The following is a 14,822-nucleotide window of genomic DNA, read 5'->3' on the forward strand; positions in this document are numbered from 1 at the left end:
CCCTCCCCCCCTCCGCCCCCAGACTTCATCACGCACTTATCATATAAAATAGTATACGCAACACGTGCGGACAGCAGGCGGTCTCCGCCTGTTTCCGCACTAGTTGCGTAATATACTATTAAAGTATGTTGAAACCTTTATGCAATTTCCAGGGTAACTAGTTTGCAACAGGTCCACAGGCGTCACCAACTGGACCAGATACAGCTGCAGGACGAACTAGACCAGACCCTGAAGGAGTTGGACGAGGGCTCGGTGCGTGCACCTGAATTGGCCCAGCGCTTCAGATATTACCAAGAGTTGCGTGGGTATGTCACTGACTTGGTAGAGTGTCTTGACGAGAAGGTGGGTCCTCACGCTATCACGTTTTTTCAATTAATCCGCTTCCCTCATGTTGTCTACTTCATTTATTCAAGAGTCAGATTATTATTTTTCGCTGTGCAACAGTTGCATTGATCGTGTTTAGTTCAATTTTTGTATGCCGGGGGTCAGAATCTTCTCTGTATCAGCAGAATATTTTTTTTTGGTACTTGAACCCTCTCATTTCGAGGTGATAATGTGATTTCTCTCTTTTGTTAGCTGCCTCTGCTGACGGGACTGGAGCAGAGATGGCTGGATTTGTACGGTGACAGGTCTAATGAATTGATCGAACGGAGGAGGCAGGACACGAGGGATCAAGCTGAGGAGATCACTTCTGCTGCAAGTCTGTATTCGCTTTCAATAATTACCTTGAAATTATCCACAATTGAGCGATTGCATTAATTATTCCATTAAAAAAGACCATTCATTATGACAATTTTTCTAGAATTATTGGATAAATTTTCCTTTGGCATTCAATGAATTTAGTACATTTTTTTTAGTTATCGTGTTACAATTGAATTTTGAAAAAATTCGAAAATTAAAAAAATGAATCAATGAATTGAATTTTAATTAATGGCGATGGATAGGGCTTAGCAATACTTTCATTTAAGAAGAAAAGTGATTCAATTCTATCCATTTATTAGCGAAAAATTGACGAAAAACTTTGTCACATACATACACAGTTCAAAAAATGCATTTTCGCAATTTTTGGATCATAATAGGTCGATATAACCCAAAAAATCAAAAAAAAATTCGAGCCCCAGTTGAAATGTTGAAATAATTTTCTAGGAGGCCAACCAGTCCGCCGAGGTCCCGAGGACGACGTGAGAATTCGTCGAGCGACAGAACGCGAAGGGCGACGTGCCAGACGTCGAAGAGCTCGTGAATTGAACCGCAACATGCCCAAACACATAGACGGAATGTCGAGCGACGAGGAAGTGACAGAGCAGCAGAACCTAGTTTTCAAACAGACGAAGGAGGAGATCGACGAGGAGAGCCAGGAGATCTTCTCCGACGTGATGGACGACTTCTGTTCAGTCCGGGGTATTCTGTCTAAACTTGAATCCTGGAGGGACACTGACATGGAGGCCTACACCGAGGCCTACGTCTCCCTCTGCATTCCAAAGATGATCTCACCGATCATTCGACAACACCTCATCACGTGGAATCCCCTGATGGAGAGTGCTGACCTCGAGAGGACCAAGTGGTACAATTCCCTGCTGCTTTATGCCCTGGACAGAGGGGAAAACGAAGAGACATTGAGATGCGATCCAGACGTGAGATTGATTCCTCTGACGATGGAGAAGATTGTTCTACCGAAGCTCACCTCCATTGTCGAGAAAATGTGGGACCCAATGTCCACATCTCAGACACTAAGACTCGTCGGTACTGTCAGTCGTCTCATTCGTGACTATCCAAATTTAAATGACACGTGCAAAAATCTTGAGATACTGTTCAATGGCATTCTGGATAAAATCAAATCGGCTGTTGAAAATGATGTGTTCATTCCGATATTTCCGAAACAAGTTTTGGATCCTAAGCATACGTTTTTTCAACGACAATTCACCATGGCGGTTAAATTGCTGAGGAATATATTGAGCTGGCAGGGATTGCTGGGGGATAATCAGCTGAAGAATCTTGCTCTGGGGTCTCTGCTGAATAGGTATCTACTGGCTGGGCTGAGGGTCTCGCCTCCTGTGGATGCGTTGGGCAAAGCTAATATGGTAAATTTATTCTCGGAAAAGTAACTGATGCGTTTGTTACAATCTTCGGGTGATTTTTCTCATTCGTCAATTTTTGTTGAGAAGAATTTCATTCTTCATTCACCAATAATTCACTCAAGTTCAACAATTATTGACCCAATCTCGATTTGAAGATGTGAAATAGACGAAATGAATAGTAAATCATAAATTAAGTCATTTGGAGGTGTAACATGTGCATGCAATTTTCTTCCAATCATCTTCGATGATAAATAGTTCTGACATTGATTTTTTTTTGTTTCAAATCATTACAGATAATGAGTACTCTGCCAAGAGCATGGCTCCAAGGCGCCACAATCGAGCACCTCAAGATGTTTGCTACGCTTATACAACAATTGAGTGATCAATTAGATCAAGCTAATCCTGCCCACAAGTGAGTTGCCTCCCCTATTTTATTTTTTCATTTTTTAATATTCACGTCAACGAGTAAATTTCGAACGACAAAATTTTTGCATTTTCACAGTGAAGCCTGGGATTACTCAAAATCCATCCTGTCGATAATCAAGCCACAGTAATACGACACCCAGACGTCATCCCCCAACAGTTAATCAATTACATTTTCTATTAAAAATGCTTTGTAAAGTTGAAATAGGCATTTGATTTGTAAAAAATGAATTCATGATCACATTTTGTATAGTAAAAAAAATTATGCACGTGAAATAGGGCTGAGTCCCGGAAAAAATTACGATTGTTTGTGACGTACGCTAGAATTATAAATTATTGACTCTGAAAATGAACTGTGCAAGAGAGAATAAAATTCTAGAGATGTCGATGTGAAAGAAAATTTTCGTTCATTTATTTTTCCATACGAGTCCTTTTTTTTCTGAAGAAACTCTTATCGCCATAGTCACTGGCCTCTAAATATAGAAGAGGTCGAAGGTCATTTTATCACAAATTACGTTTCACCATGAAAATATTTGTACAAATATAACTATAAATTACAATTGAACAATAACACGAGGATTATTGGGTGGAATTTTTTTTCAAATGTTTGGTTATTTATTGACTGATATTTCTCGATATTTTCTCAATGGTTTGGGGAGAAAGAGGGAGATAAAGGGAGAGAGCGAGGGGAAAAGAAGAAAAAAGATATTGTAGTGTCTGGGGGTACACTGATATGATGTATAAAGAGGACATGATGAGATTGAGGATAATCAGCCGATGGGATAATTTAAACTAACACGAGTTAATGCTGGGGATACACATTGACGTTTATTAAACTTTGAGATAGTCGAGCTGTTAACGTATACTCGACCGGGTCATCAAACAGACCCGTGACTTTTCTGATTATTCAGTCGACATCAGTATTCCCAACGGTCGCAACAATGTTGTCTCCAGGTACGTCTCTCCATTAGAAGTAAAAAAAACTGAAGACTGACTGTCTCGACATTCTCATCGATAAATAAAAAATACTCTGCAATTTTCATCCGGTTGTTCACATCATTTATGTGTTTTTTTCATTTGTGAACAGATGGGATACAAGTTGAAAATATTGTGGATATTGTTGATGGAATGGAAATAATTTATTCGAAAATGAGAATATTTATTCGAAAAACGAAATGCTTGAAACAATCTCCTCGATAAATAAAAAATACTCAGCAATTTTCATTCACATTTCCACTATTCCAAACACATCGAAACATTAATCTTCATTTCGTTTAATAATTCGGAAGTGCTTCATGTGTCTTTTCATTTGTGGACAGATGGGATACTACACACGTTAAAAATATCCTGGATATTGGTGATCGCTAGTTCTATAGCGAGTGGAAATGATTTATTCGAAAATGGGAAGAAGTACACTTACTCTTACTTTACGGAAGTCAGTTCCGGGGTGTTGTTGCCTTCGAGGGCCGCATCGACCTGGGGATTGAAGGGTATTTTCGATGTGGAGACCACCGATACCGCTGCATTCCTACAGGTACATTTATACGAGGCTAAATCGACACTTCAGAATTTTTTCTCAAATTTTAAAACCTCATTGAATTGTTTATTAAGGGGCATAATTTTTTTTCTTGAAGAATAAACCCCTGTCTCTTTGTAATGAACCCAGTCTGCACTCAATTGATCAATTTATTTCTGATTTTTTTTATTGTTCAAAGCACATAAATGTACAAGATTTATTTACACTATCAGTGAAGCTCCATTAACTTAATCTAATTATTTACACTTCTACTATCTACGAATTTGATAAATTTGGATTTTGAGGATTCCAAATTCGAATTTGGATTCCTGAGTTACGAATATTTAAAAAAAATGCCTGAAGTGTCCATTTCGCCGCATAAGGAGTTGAAAAAAATTTGCATAATTCAGTGATAAAAATGAGCTTTCGTTGTTCAGCTGCACTCGACTGAGACTTTCATCCGAAACGGTCCGGATAATCACGAAGAAGACAATGCAGCAATCAAGGAGAACATTGTTGATCTCCAGAAGCCCTTCCAATTGATCTATAAAGACGGATTGATCACCAATTTCAGCGTGGGAACCGAAGCCGCTTGGGCGACGAATATAAAAAGAAGTATAGCTGGCATTCTCCAGCTAGATTTAGTCACTCTCGATAAAGAAGTCGCTTTCCATTCCCTGGAAAGTAATCACTATGGAAAATGTAACATCGAGTATGTGGTGACCCCTGATAATAATAAGATGGTCATAAGGAAATTTTTCGATCCTCGCACGTGTCAAGGGCATCCACACAGAACTTGGACCAATGTACCGAGATTAGAGTGTCCAAATAGAGATGAGGTAATGCTGAAAGAATACAGTTATCGCTTTATCTTAGGGTTTCAGTCTGGGATATTCCGTTGCGTTGACATTTCTCCGGAAACGATGAGTGATGTAGATAATGGGTGAATAGTCTAGAGGAATACAAAGTCTCCTGGGGAAATTGTGAAGTTGTTGAAGAATTTTTTGATGTCGAGAATATTTTAGCATTGTTCGGGACTTGTTCTAATATTCACATAGTTTAGGTTTTTTGTTTCTGACCCTTATGACCTTTGCTCAGCATTTTCGAATAATACTTCTTTCGAATAATAATTTTTTTAATGAATGTAGAATAGTCTAAAGGAATGTGAAATTTTCCGACAAAATTCCCAAATTCTTTCAATTTTCTTTTAATTTTTCGTTTTATTTCCCGGTATATTTAAAATATTCTCGCATATTCTCTTCTTCTATGACCATTGGTACCCAAAATTAGAATGTAGGCTCCGACGAATGCAAAATTTTCCAGGGAAATTCTACGATTATTCAAGAATTTTCTCATTCACCCAGAATATCTCAGCATTCTTCTTGACGTTCTCCCCAATATTCATGTTGCAGTTTTTTGTTGTGACCCTCATAACCTTTCCTCAGCATTTGCGAATAGTACGTAATCTTTTGAAAAAATTTCCAATTTTTCAAATGAATGTAGAAGTAAATACATGAATGAATGTAGTGAATGAATGAATGTAATAGTCCAATGGTATATGAAATTTTCCGTGAAAATTCTCAAATTCTTTCAATTTTCTTTTAATGTTTCTTCTAATTTCCTAATATGTCTAAAATATTCTCGCATGCTTTTCTTCTATGACCCTTGGTACTCAAAATTAGAATGTAGGCCCCGAAGAATGCAAAATTTTCCAGAAAAATTCTCTAATTATTTAAGAATTTTTTGATTCCCCTAGAATATCTCAGCCTTCTTCAGGCCTTTCTCCCTAATATTCCAGCTGTAGTTTTCTGCTCTGGCCCTTCTGATCTTTACGACCCCTTCACCCAAAACTTTCGAATACCCCAAACCAATCCAAAATATTCCAAAAAACTCTCCAATGATGAAAAAAAATGCATTTACAAATTCTCTGAGCTCTCCCCATCCCCCATGATCACCCGCCTTCATCATTCCCCCTTCTATTTTCCAGAATCCAGTCATGAAGTCATCAGAGCGGCTATACAAAGTGGAATCCCACGGCAACCACACAAAAATAACGCTGATCAACGCCACCGGCGAGATCTACATCCAGCCCTTCCAAAGCCTCGGCGAGGCCCAATTCCTCTCCACCCGCCAGATCCTTCAGTTGACCAGAATAACCGACTCCCAGCCCTCCGAGAAATCCGACAAATTCACGGAACTCAGTCTTCAACACGAGCTCCCCGAGAGCGACTTATCCCAGGGCCGCGGTGACCCCTCAAAAGACAAAATATTCCGCGGGATTTCCGGTCTGCTGGACCGGCTGAGTCAGCGCCTAGAGAACCCCGGCCTGGACACCGACATCGACCACCTCCACAACAAGACAATATCAATTTTGCTGTACTACTTAGGACAGCTGAACAGATCAGACCTGCAGGCAGCCTACAGGAACATCTCAGGCACGAGCTACAAGGAGGAGACAATCCGCAATATGTTTCTGGAGACTCTCCCCCAGATAGGCACCAAGGAGTCCGCCCTGTTCATCCTCGAGCTAATCCAGCAGAACAAGGTCTCCCACATAACGGCAATGCAGTTGCTCACTCAACTCCCCTTTCACATTCGCAAACCAGACGTTCAGTTGCTGGTGGGTCTCCAGCCGCTGCTGAACCTGGGCTACAAGACCTCGATTGAAGTGAGGAACACTGGAATCCTGACCTTCGGAACCCTCATCTACAGAACGTGCATGGTCTACTGTCCCTACGAGATGCTGGACGACTACGTTCGCCTGTACCTCGACAAGTTCACCGAGAGCAAGGTCTACGAGAAGAAGATGATCTGGCTGGAAGGGCTCTCCAACATCCAACTGGGGCGAGTCGTGGAGTTCCTGGAGCCCATTGCGAGTGGAAACAGCGTCGAGTCGAGGCACCTGAGGGTCCTGGCAGCCTGGGCCTCCCTCCCAACAGCTCCACTGCGACCTGACGTCATCTACCCGGTGTACTGGCCGATCCTGGTGAACAGGAGCGAGCACTTGGAGATGAGGATCGCCGCCTTGACTCTCCTAATCGTCTCGAATCCCTCGGCCAACCGAATCATCTCGCTCTACTGGTACATCCAGGGGGAGCCCAACGTCCACCTCTACAACTACTTCTACACGAGCCTGAAGTCTATGGAGAGGACGACGTTCCCCTGTTACAGGCACATCCGAGCGATCGCTGGGCACTTCACGAGAATTCTCAGGAGGCCGGAGAAAAGCAGTCCCGTTGTGACCGGAAATTATCTCTTCGATTATCAGGACACCAAGAGGAACTTTGGGGCTGTCGTCCAGAGCATTGTAATCGCGAGTCCTTCATCGAACATCCCTGAAGTCGCCTACTTCACGTTGAACAGTCACGGGAGTGGAACGACGTTCAACGATTTCTCACTGTACATGAAGGCCACGGGAGTGATGCAGTCCCTCTCGAGTTATTTAGAGAGCCCCATCAGGGTCAAAGACATCCTCAAGGAGTTCAAGCTAAATAAAATCACGAGGGAGCCCATTCACCTCGAGATGATCGTCAGGGTCCAGCAGAAGGCGGTTTTATGCCTCCACTTCAACGAAACTAATATCGCCAATGCAGTTGCGTATCTGTCCGCACTGCCTGATAATACTTATCACATCTACAAGAACATGGAGTTCCACGTGAATCAACAGAGGATCAATGTTCCGCTGACGATAGAGTCGATTCAGGCAACAGATCTGGGAACGACCACTCGCATGGCAGCCACTGCCACTTCGTTGTTCTCGATGAGGGGAAATTTCACGCACTTCCCCGGGGGCAGGAGCAATCACGTGATTTTTCGCACTGCCATCCATGGCACGCAGGTTGTGGAGAATTACAATCCCATTTTGGATGTTTGGCATACCGCAGAACGGGCGCTGGCCGTTCACGGCTACCTCCCGGCGAATGTCACAGTTGGGCTCAAGGAGAAGTTCTTTTTGTCGTATAACACACCTGCGGAGTACCTCAGGACTGGGGTGACCATTCACACGAGGACTGCCACGACAATCACGGGGATGAGGGCGAAGGCGAAAATTTCTCGAATTTGTCCGAGATGTTCTCTCCAGTATACCGTGAGGAAGGGGGGGGACGTGCTGCAGGACAAGGTCATCCTCGAGACCATTGTCCCTGAACTGGGGGGGCGGCTGCAGTTGAAGGTCTTCGACTGTCAGAAGCAAGTCAGCTCGAGCGATTTGATGAGCGATATTTTGGCGCATCATCATAGCAATCATCACTCGTGGACAGCTGCACGGTTCCCGTTGATGGGGATTCATCTGCTGGATTATCTGAGCTATGTCCCGCCGAGTGGGAGCTGTGGGCTGTCTGTCTACATCGAGCCTTTTAATATTCAGCCGTCGGAGGTGAGGCTGGAGGCGATGAAGACCGGGAATCGGTACATGTTGTCGTTGGTCAGGAGCGAGCTGGAGTCTATGAAGGTTTGTTGTGGGCCTTTTGCTTAATTGACAGGGTGGCCAGCGCTATTACTTATCTTCGGTGTTAAAAAGAGTTGCCGATTACGTTGATAAAGGTTTAAAGAGACTCATCACAATTTTAAAATAGTCTAATATTTGTTATGCAGATTTTTATTGATTATATGTTAAATATTTGATAATATGGAACTGTCAATTTTCCTAACGTCCGGGTGGACTGTCTTTTGAGCGTTATCTCGATTCTTCTTCTTCTTCTTCCTCAACGTCTCCAAGCCAGTGAGATATGAGACACGGTTGGAAATTTGTGAAGAAGTTATCTCAATTGTTTTTCCATTTTCATAATGTAAAATCCTATGGAAATTGTGGTATATTTTAAAACAAAAATATATCACAATTGTTTTATTCGCTAATCTTCCGAACTCAATTATTGATTGATAAATTAATTCCAAATTTGAATACTTAATTGACGATTAGTTCAACAATTAAAAAATTGCTGAGTCACATTAACAGTTGTTATCCAAATTCTAACTCAATTAAAAATTTATGATTACGCCGATGTCTGAGTTGAAATGATTTACCGACATTACAGGTCCTCCAGGAGTGGACGCTGGCAGCTCTTTACGAGTCAACAAGCTGGTTATCAGACAGTCTAAAGATCAAAGCCAGCAAGACAGTCGACGACGGACGAGTCCTGAAGTTCTGCGTGGAAATTGACAGACTCATCCCCTGGAGCTGGGACTTGTTGAGCACAAAACACTCGGATCCAGCTTCTGTTAAACTGGATATGGTCTGGGGGTACGCAGACTCTGCCAAGGGGAAGTGCAGTGGCTCGAGTCTGTCGATGAACCTCGCTGCCGAAGTCAGTGGGGATCAGATCGAGGAGAGCAAGGAGGATGTCTGGCCCTACAAGCAGTGCAGGCAGCAGTCCTATGGGAAGAGCATAGTTCCCTACACCCCAGCTTGCTACGAAGCCTCTAGGGAACTGTCGACCCTGAGGAAGTACCAGGTGCTCGTTTCCTTCGAGAATCTACCCGAGGAGATGATGAGCTTAATCTGGAGGATGAGGGCTCTGTACGACCTCATTGGGGGGAATAGTTCCTTCGCAAAGAGTGATAATGAGTTTATGATCGTCGCGACATTCCCGAGGGACCCAACAGACGCTACGATGAGTGTAAACAAGAGTGAAGTCTCCATTCAATATGATCAGGAGGTGGTGGAGTCGATCCTCGCGAGGACGAGGCTCCATCGGTACATCGACAATGTCGTGCGGCGAGCCCTCTTCAGCTTCTGCACTATCACGAGGGAGAGTATTTGCTCAGCTCATAATGCCACGAGGTCTACGGAGAGCGAAAAGGAGTATCTTGCTTTGGGACATTGCAACGACCAGAACCCTGGGTTTGCGTTGACTGCGAGGATCGATGAGGCTGGGCTTACTTTGATGATTTACGATGCTGTGGATAATGTCAAGATTGTTCCCGCTGGGAGTGGGGGGGCCATTTTTAATTATGAAAAGAAGGTGATGATTAGCAGGAACTTTGAGTGGAATGCACTGAATTCGAAGAGGTGAGTTTCATGGGGGAGGTTCTAATTCAGCGACTCTTTAATGAATTCCCACCAGAAAGCCAGTGTGTAATTATTTTTTACTCCACTTGAGACTCAGGTGGATTATCTTTCGAACGTGCTCTTGGCTGTTTTTTTTTATTTTGATAATCTGAAATGATCTCCAATTGCTATTCAGTTTTGCATGGCCCTGGAGTCTCCATAAATTATGATTGTACAATAAAAAAAACGTTGAAAAAGAGCTGAACATTTTCGAAGAGCATTTTTGGATAATATTGGGAAATAAACTCAATAGGGAGGAAATTGCAAATTAATAATTTGATGTACCTAATGGCGGTCAGATCGTTAGTTTTTTTTTNCTCTCACTCTATTGACCCAGACAATTAAATCTCTCGGGAGCTTTTGTCCCCAGAACCACGGTTGTTTTTTTTTTCTATTCCATAAATGTCTAAAATAGTATGTCCCTTTTGGTTTCTGCTCCCTTGTAGATTCACCTAGAATAGTGTTCGTAGTATCTAGCCAACTTTCTGATTTGAGATCGTTAGTTACCATGATAAATTATCCATTCACTATTTCCTCTCTATCAGACTTATTTCTTAATCTTTATTAAAAATACTCTTTGAAAATGTTCAAATTTTTTTTCTACTTTTTTTGATTGTACAATCGTAATTTTTAGAGACTCCTGCGTGATGTAAAATCCAATGGAAATTGTGACATATTTTACATTATGAAAATGGAAAAACAATCGAAATCACGTTTCAAAGATAATCCATCCGGGACTTAAAAGCAAAAATCAAAAACGAAAAGTCAAGATAATTCTCTTCCTGGCAACTTATCTCATCTGCACAAGCAACGAGAACAAGAACTAAAAATCCAATCTGTTATCGCAATTTCTATTGCGTAATTCAGGATTCAATGTGAGAAAAAAATTAAATGAAACAAAAAAATTTCGAGTAAAGTAAATGAATTGAATGAAAGAATTGTTGTCCTGAAAACAGCTATTGAAATTTGTTCGAGAATTGGTTGAATAGACATTAACCCCCTCACAAATAAAACATTCTCGTTTATATGAACACATGCTTCTTTAATAAAACGTAAAAAAGACACTATAACAATAATTTTTCAATCTTCCAGATTCAGAATGGACAAACAGTCGGTTCACGTATTCATAAGCAACATCCTAACGTTCGTTCACTACACTCAGGACCAAATCCTCCTCTTTTTCCCAAACTACATCCAAGAATTCACATGTGGTGTTTGTACTGCTAGCAGTTTCGACGACTCTGGATTATACGAGAAACTCTAACAAATTTATCTATCAAATTGTAATGTTATTTATAAAAGTGGGTGCGCGAAGAAAATTAAAAAAATAAATACTATGAACTCCTTTTTCAATAAAAGTCCCAGACAAAAATAATCTCAATTCCTTAAACCGCCAAGAGTTCATGCTAAATAATAATTACAAGAAAAATATGACTCACTAGAAATGAACTAGATATTTTCTAAATGCAGAGATTTAGGTGATCGTTCATGACGTCTTCAGGATACATCTCCATGCATACAGGGCAGGGGTACTCTTCCGCTCTGGGTGTCTTAGGTGTGACGAGAAGGGAATCATCATCGCTATCATCACCATAACGAATTTTCACACAATTATCCAGGTGTGCCTCTAATGACATCTGCGGGGGGATCAAAACCCCACAGATGAGGCATTTGTGATCTTGCTTAGTCGTTCGAGGCGGCGAGTCGACTGCAGCGAATCCCAATGAATTTGCATTTTCAACAGTCCTGAATCTATCCGCACCCTTTCCCTCTGTCGATTGCCCTGAGATGCATGCATCCACGTGTTCTTCCAGCCCCACAACAGGAACAACAGCGAAGCAGATGGGACACTCAACCTTACCTCCATTATTCCCCACAACATCCTGAGGTTGATCGACCCCAACAGCTGCATTCCCACTCTCCAGACACTCGTCCAGATGAGCATTCATGGATTCCTCAGGGAAATGATTCTGACAGACTGGGCATTGCTGAAGATTCCTTCCCTCAACCCTGGGTCTCTTGGGCTCTGGTGTGCCCAGGTCGATCACGTCACTCTTGATCTTAGATGGCGTGAGGAATCTGTCCAAAAGACAGCTCTTTCCAGTATTCCCTCCCCCTCCAACAACCCCCGAGACTTTGTACCTCGGCTGAGAAGGAATTTTGGGACTCACGTTGAATGACGAACCCCCAGGGCCACTAGTCCCCCATCCACGAACATTATTTGCACTATTCCCTAGTCTAGACGACCCCGAGGATGGTGAATTGCCAGTATTTCTGCTGGATGAACTTGGTCCTCCAGTTCCAAACCCATGAACATTGTTGGTGGTATTCCCCAGTTTGACGAAACCCCGGGGAATATTTGGCTTCTGCTCCCTAGGAGGGCTGAACCAGTCATCCAATGTTCTATTGTTATCAGTCTTCTTCGTTTGCTTTGAATCCTTCGAGACGCTCTTCTCGGGCTCTCGAATCTTGATGAAGGTTCCACCACACGTGCGACGATGCTGCTCGTACCAACTGTCTGAGGGCCCCGGGGCTCGATTCATAGCTCGTCTCACTGTACCAAAATAGGGCCCTCTGTTGCTGCAGGGGCCATTGCACTTCCACCAGTGCTGCTGGTACAGCTTTACCTCCTCGTGGAAATCGTGGTAGATCGTTATGCTCGTGCCAGCCTCTGCGTTGATCCTGTTCATGTGCTTGCAGAACTCAGGGCCGTGGCCGTCCCTGTCGCGATTGTTGTTTGTGAGGAATAGGTAGGCGTGAATCATCTCGTGGAGGAGGGTCTCCACGAGGTCCTTCCTAGGTCTGAGCTTCAGGAGTGGAGCACTCAGGGAGATTACACACTGGCGGTTGCGTGATCTGAAGGTGCAGACACCTGCACACGAGGTCATTCGAGGACTCCATTTTACTTCGACTGGGAGCAGGACGTTGTTGAAGAATTTGGTGTTGAACTGGACGAAGAGGGTATGGATGTTTGGGATTGGGTCCACTATCTCCAGGGTCTGGTCCACCAGGGTTCGTGGCTGGTAATTCTCTTTGTTGATCTGGGGGTGAAAGAATATGATCTAGGGCCTTGTTCATCTGATTGGCATTTTAGACACTTTTTTCTCTTTTTTTAAGGCCCGGGCGGATTATTTTTCGAACGTTATCTCGATTGTTTTTTCATCTTCATAATGTAAAATATATCACAATTTCCTTTGGATTTGACATCACGCAGGAGACTACTATGACAAATGACGACCCAACAGCCATTAGATACATCGAATTATTAATTTGCAATTTCCTTCCTATTGGGTTTATTTTCCAATATTATTGAAAAACGCTCTTTCAAAATGTTCAATTATTTTTCAATGTTTTTTTAATTGTACAATCATAATTTTTGGAGACTCCAGGGCTATGTAGAACTGAATAGTGATTGGCGATTATTTCAGATTATCAAAATAAATAAAAACAACTAGGATCACGCTCGAAAGATAATCCAGCCGGGCCTTAATTAAGCATTTCTATACAATTACAGTTCAATTTGCATATTTTTCGTTCTAAAATGAGACCATGTCAACTATTTGTTCTCAGATGTTGTGGTAGCTTAGAACTATTAACTAACACTATACTTCAGATTTTCATGGAACATTTGAGAAGAAACTCGGCAATTAGGATAATAAGAGAGTTTTTGTCTACACTGTTAGAAATTTTTAGAAATTTAAGTAACAGATGCATCATGGAATTCCTGATTCATCTTGGAAACTCAATAAAATTGAGTTTTTCATTATGAATGATCATTGAATTTTCAATGACAATTTGGATTTTCAAACCTATCGCGAAAATTAAGCAACAGATGGAAAATTCAGAAGAAGAGTTGTCTGAATTTTCGCGACTTTCAGTAATTTGTCGTAGGAACCTGAGAAATCAAATTTCATTGAATATTCAAGAACATTGACTGATTTATTAATAACAAGATCAAAGGAAATTCCACGTAAATTATTCCTTCTTAAAAATGTCAAGATTTTTTGCTTGGAATTCCAAGAGTAATTTCCTATAACGATGTAGTCTAATTAGGAATTCTCGTGCATGAAAAAAATGGAGCCTTGACTTTGACTTAAAATGGAATAGGGAAGGTTGGGGTAAAATGGACACTTTTAATTTTTTTTGAAATGTTAATAACGGGTTGAAATGTTGATAAAATTTATTAATTTTTCCTTCATTGCAAAGAACAGTTTTTCCCCTTTGTAATGAGCCTAACCTGAGCTCAATTGATGAATTTGTTTCTGAGTTATGAGTAATTAGAACAAGTCTAAAGTGTCCGTTTTACCAACTCTCCCCTAGTGTTGTCTTCAATTTCTGAAGTTGTTTCTGAGTTATAAACATCAGGAAATTGGACTTGCCATTGTCCATTTAGCCGGTCTCCCTTAGATAAATGTTGTTTCCATTTCACAACATAATTATTAATTGAAATACGTCGAGAAGGAATTATTGAGGAATTTATTGAGAATATTACGTGATCTGGGAAGATAGCGTTTTCAGTCACTCCAACAGGATCGTCTGCCCAGTCCAGCCATTCTCGATCGAATCTGTTGACTGGTGACATGTCTGAAGCTCAGACTTGTCAAGAATGTCAAAAAAATCGTGACGTATGCGTTTATTGTTTTATTTATTGAATTATTGGTCGCGGAATTGCGAAAATTTTCTGAAAAATCACCAGTGTTTGCTTGTGCAGGCAAAATTGACGTGCAGCGCAGTCTTTTGGGCGCCAGACATTCCACGA

The 14,822-nt window shown here is 41.7% G+C and overlaps 3 protein-coding genes across 5 annotated transcripts in view; 2 read left to right on the top strand and 1 right to left on the bottom strand.

Moving 5' to 3' along the window:
• LOC107041394 (PAX3- and PAX7-binding protein 1) overlaps positions 1 to 2,901 on the top strand; it is an 8,138-nt gene extending 5,237 nt beyond the window's left edge. For all 3 annotated transcript variants that reach the window (XM_015261932.1, XM_015261933.1, XM_015261934.1), the window contains 5 exons: positions 153 to 342; positions 577 to 700; positions 1,147 to 2,081; positions 2,372 to 2,490; positions 2,581 to 2,901. In XM_015261932.1, coding sequence (XP_015117418.1) covers positions 153 to 342; positions 577 to 700; positions 1,147 to 2,081; positions 2,372 to 2,490; positions 2,581 to 2,632 — 1,420 coding nt within the window. In that variant the 3' untranslated portion in view covers positions 2,633 to 2,901. The remainder of the gene's footprint in view (positions 1 to 152; positions 343 to 576; positions 701 to 1,146; positions 2,082 to 2,371; positions 2,491 to 2,580) is intronic.
• Positions 2,902 to 3,355: 454 nt separating this feature from the next.
• LOC107041422 lies at positions 3,356 to 11,453 on the top strand. The gene is made up of 6 exons (XM_015261991.1): positions 3,356 to 3,455; positions 3,821 to 4,035; positions 4,455 to 4,856; positions 6,005 to 8,467; positions 9,051 to 10,024; positions 11,156 to 11,453. The coding sequence occupies exons 1-6, from the start codon at positions 3,443 to 3,445 to the stop codon at positions 11,325 to 11,327; spliced, it is 4,239 nt and encodes a 1,412-aa protein (XP_015117477.1). The 5' UTR covers positions 3,356 to 3,442; the 3' UTR covers positions 11,328 to 11,453.
• On the bottom strand, positions 11,085 to 14,796 carry LOC107041423 (sprT-like domain-containing protein Spartan). Its single transcript, XM_015261992.2, has 2 exons — positions 14,556 to 14,796; positions 11,085 to 13,104 (listed from the first exon to the last, which is right to left on the bottom strand). Exons 1-2 carry the CDS (start codon positions 14,643 to 14,645, stop codon positions 11,524 to 11,526), a joined length of 1,671 nt encoding a protein of 556 aa, XP_015117478.1. The 5' UTR covers positions 14,646 to 14,796; the 3' UTR covers positions 11,085 to 11,523.
• Between the last annotated feature and the right edge of the window lie 26 nt (positions 14,797 to 14,822).

Source organism: Diachasma alloeum, unplaced genomic scaffold (assembly GCF_001412515.2).
Source record: "Diachasma alloeum isolate Michigan unplaced genomic scaffold, Dall2.0 Dall_scaffold_00364, whole genome shotgun sequence".
Lineage (NCBI taxonomy): Eukaryota > Metazoa > Arthropoda > Insecta > Hymenoptera > Braconidae > Diachasma > Diachasma alloeum.

Bases quoted from the DNA above. Each gene is read 5' to 3' on its own strand.
- LOC107041422 (XM_015261991.1), top strand. The intron at 8,468-9,050 runs GTTTGTTGTGGG...CCGACATTACAG, and splicing joins GCGAGCTGGAGTCTATGAAG to GTCCTCCAGGAGTGGACGCT. The intron at 10,025-11,155 runs GTGAGTTTCATG...TCAATCTTCCAG, and splicing joins AATGCACTGAATTCGAAGAG to ATTCAGAATGGACAAACAGT.
- LOC107041423 (XM_015261992.2), bottom strand. From the start codon at position 14,645: ATGTCACCAGTCAACAGATTCGATCGAGAATGGCTGGACTGGGCAGAC. The intron at 13,105-14,555 runs GTAATATTCTCA...TTTCACCCCCAG, and splicing joins ACGCTATCTTCCCAGATCAC to ATCAACAAAGAGAATTACCA.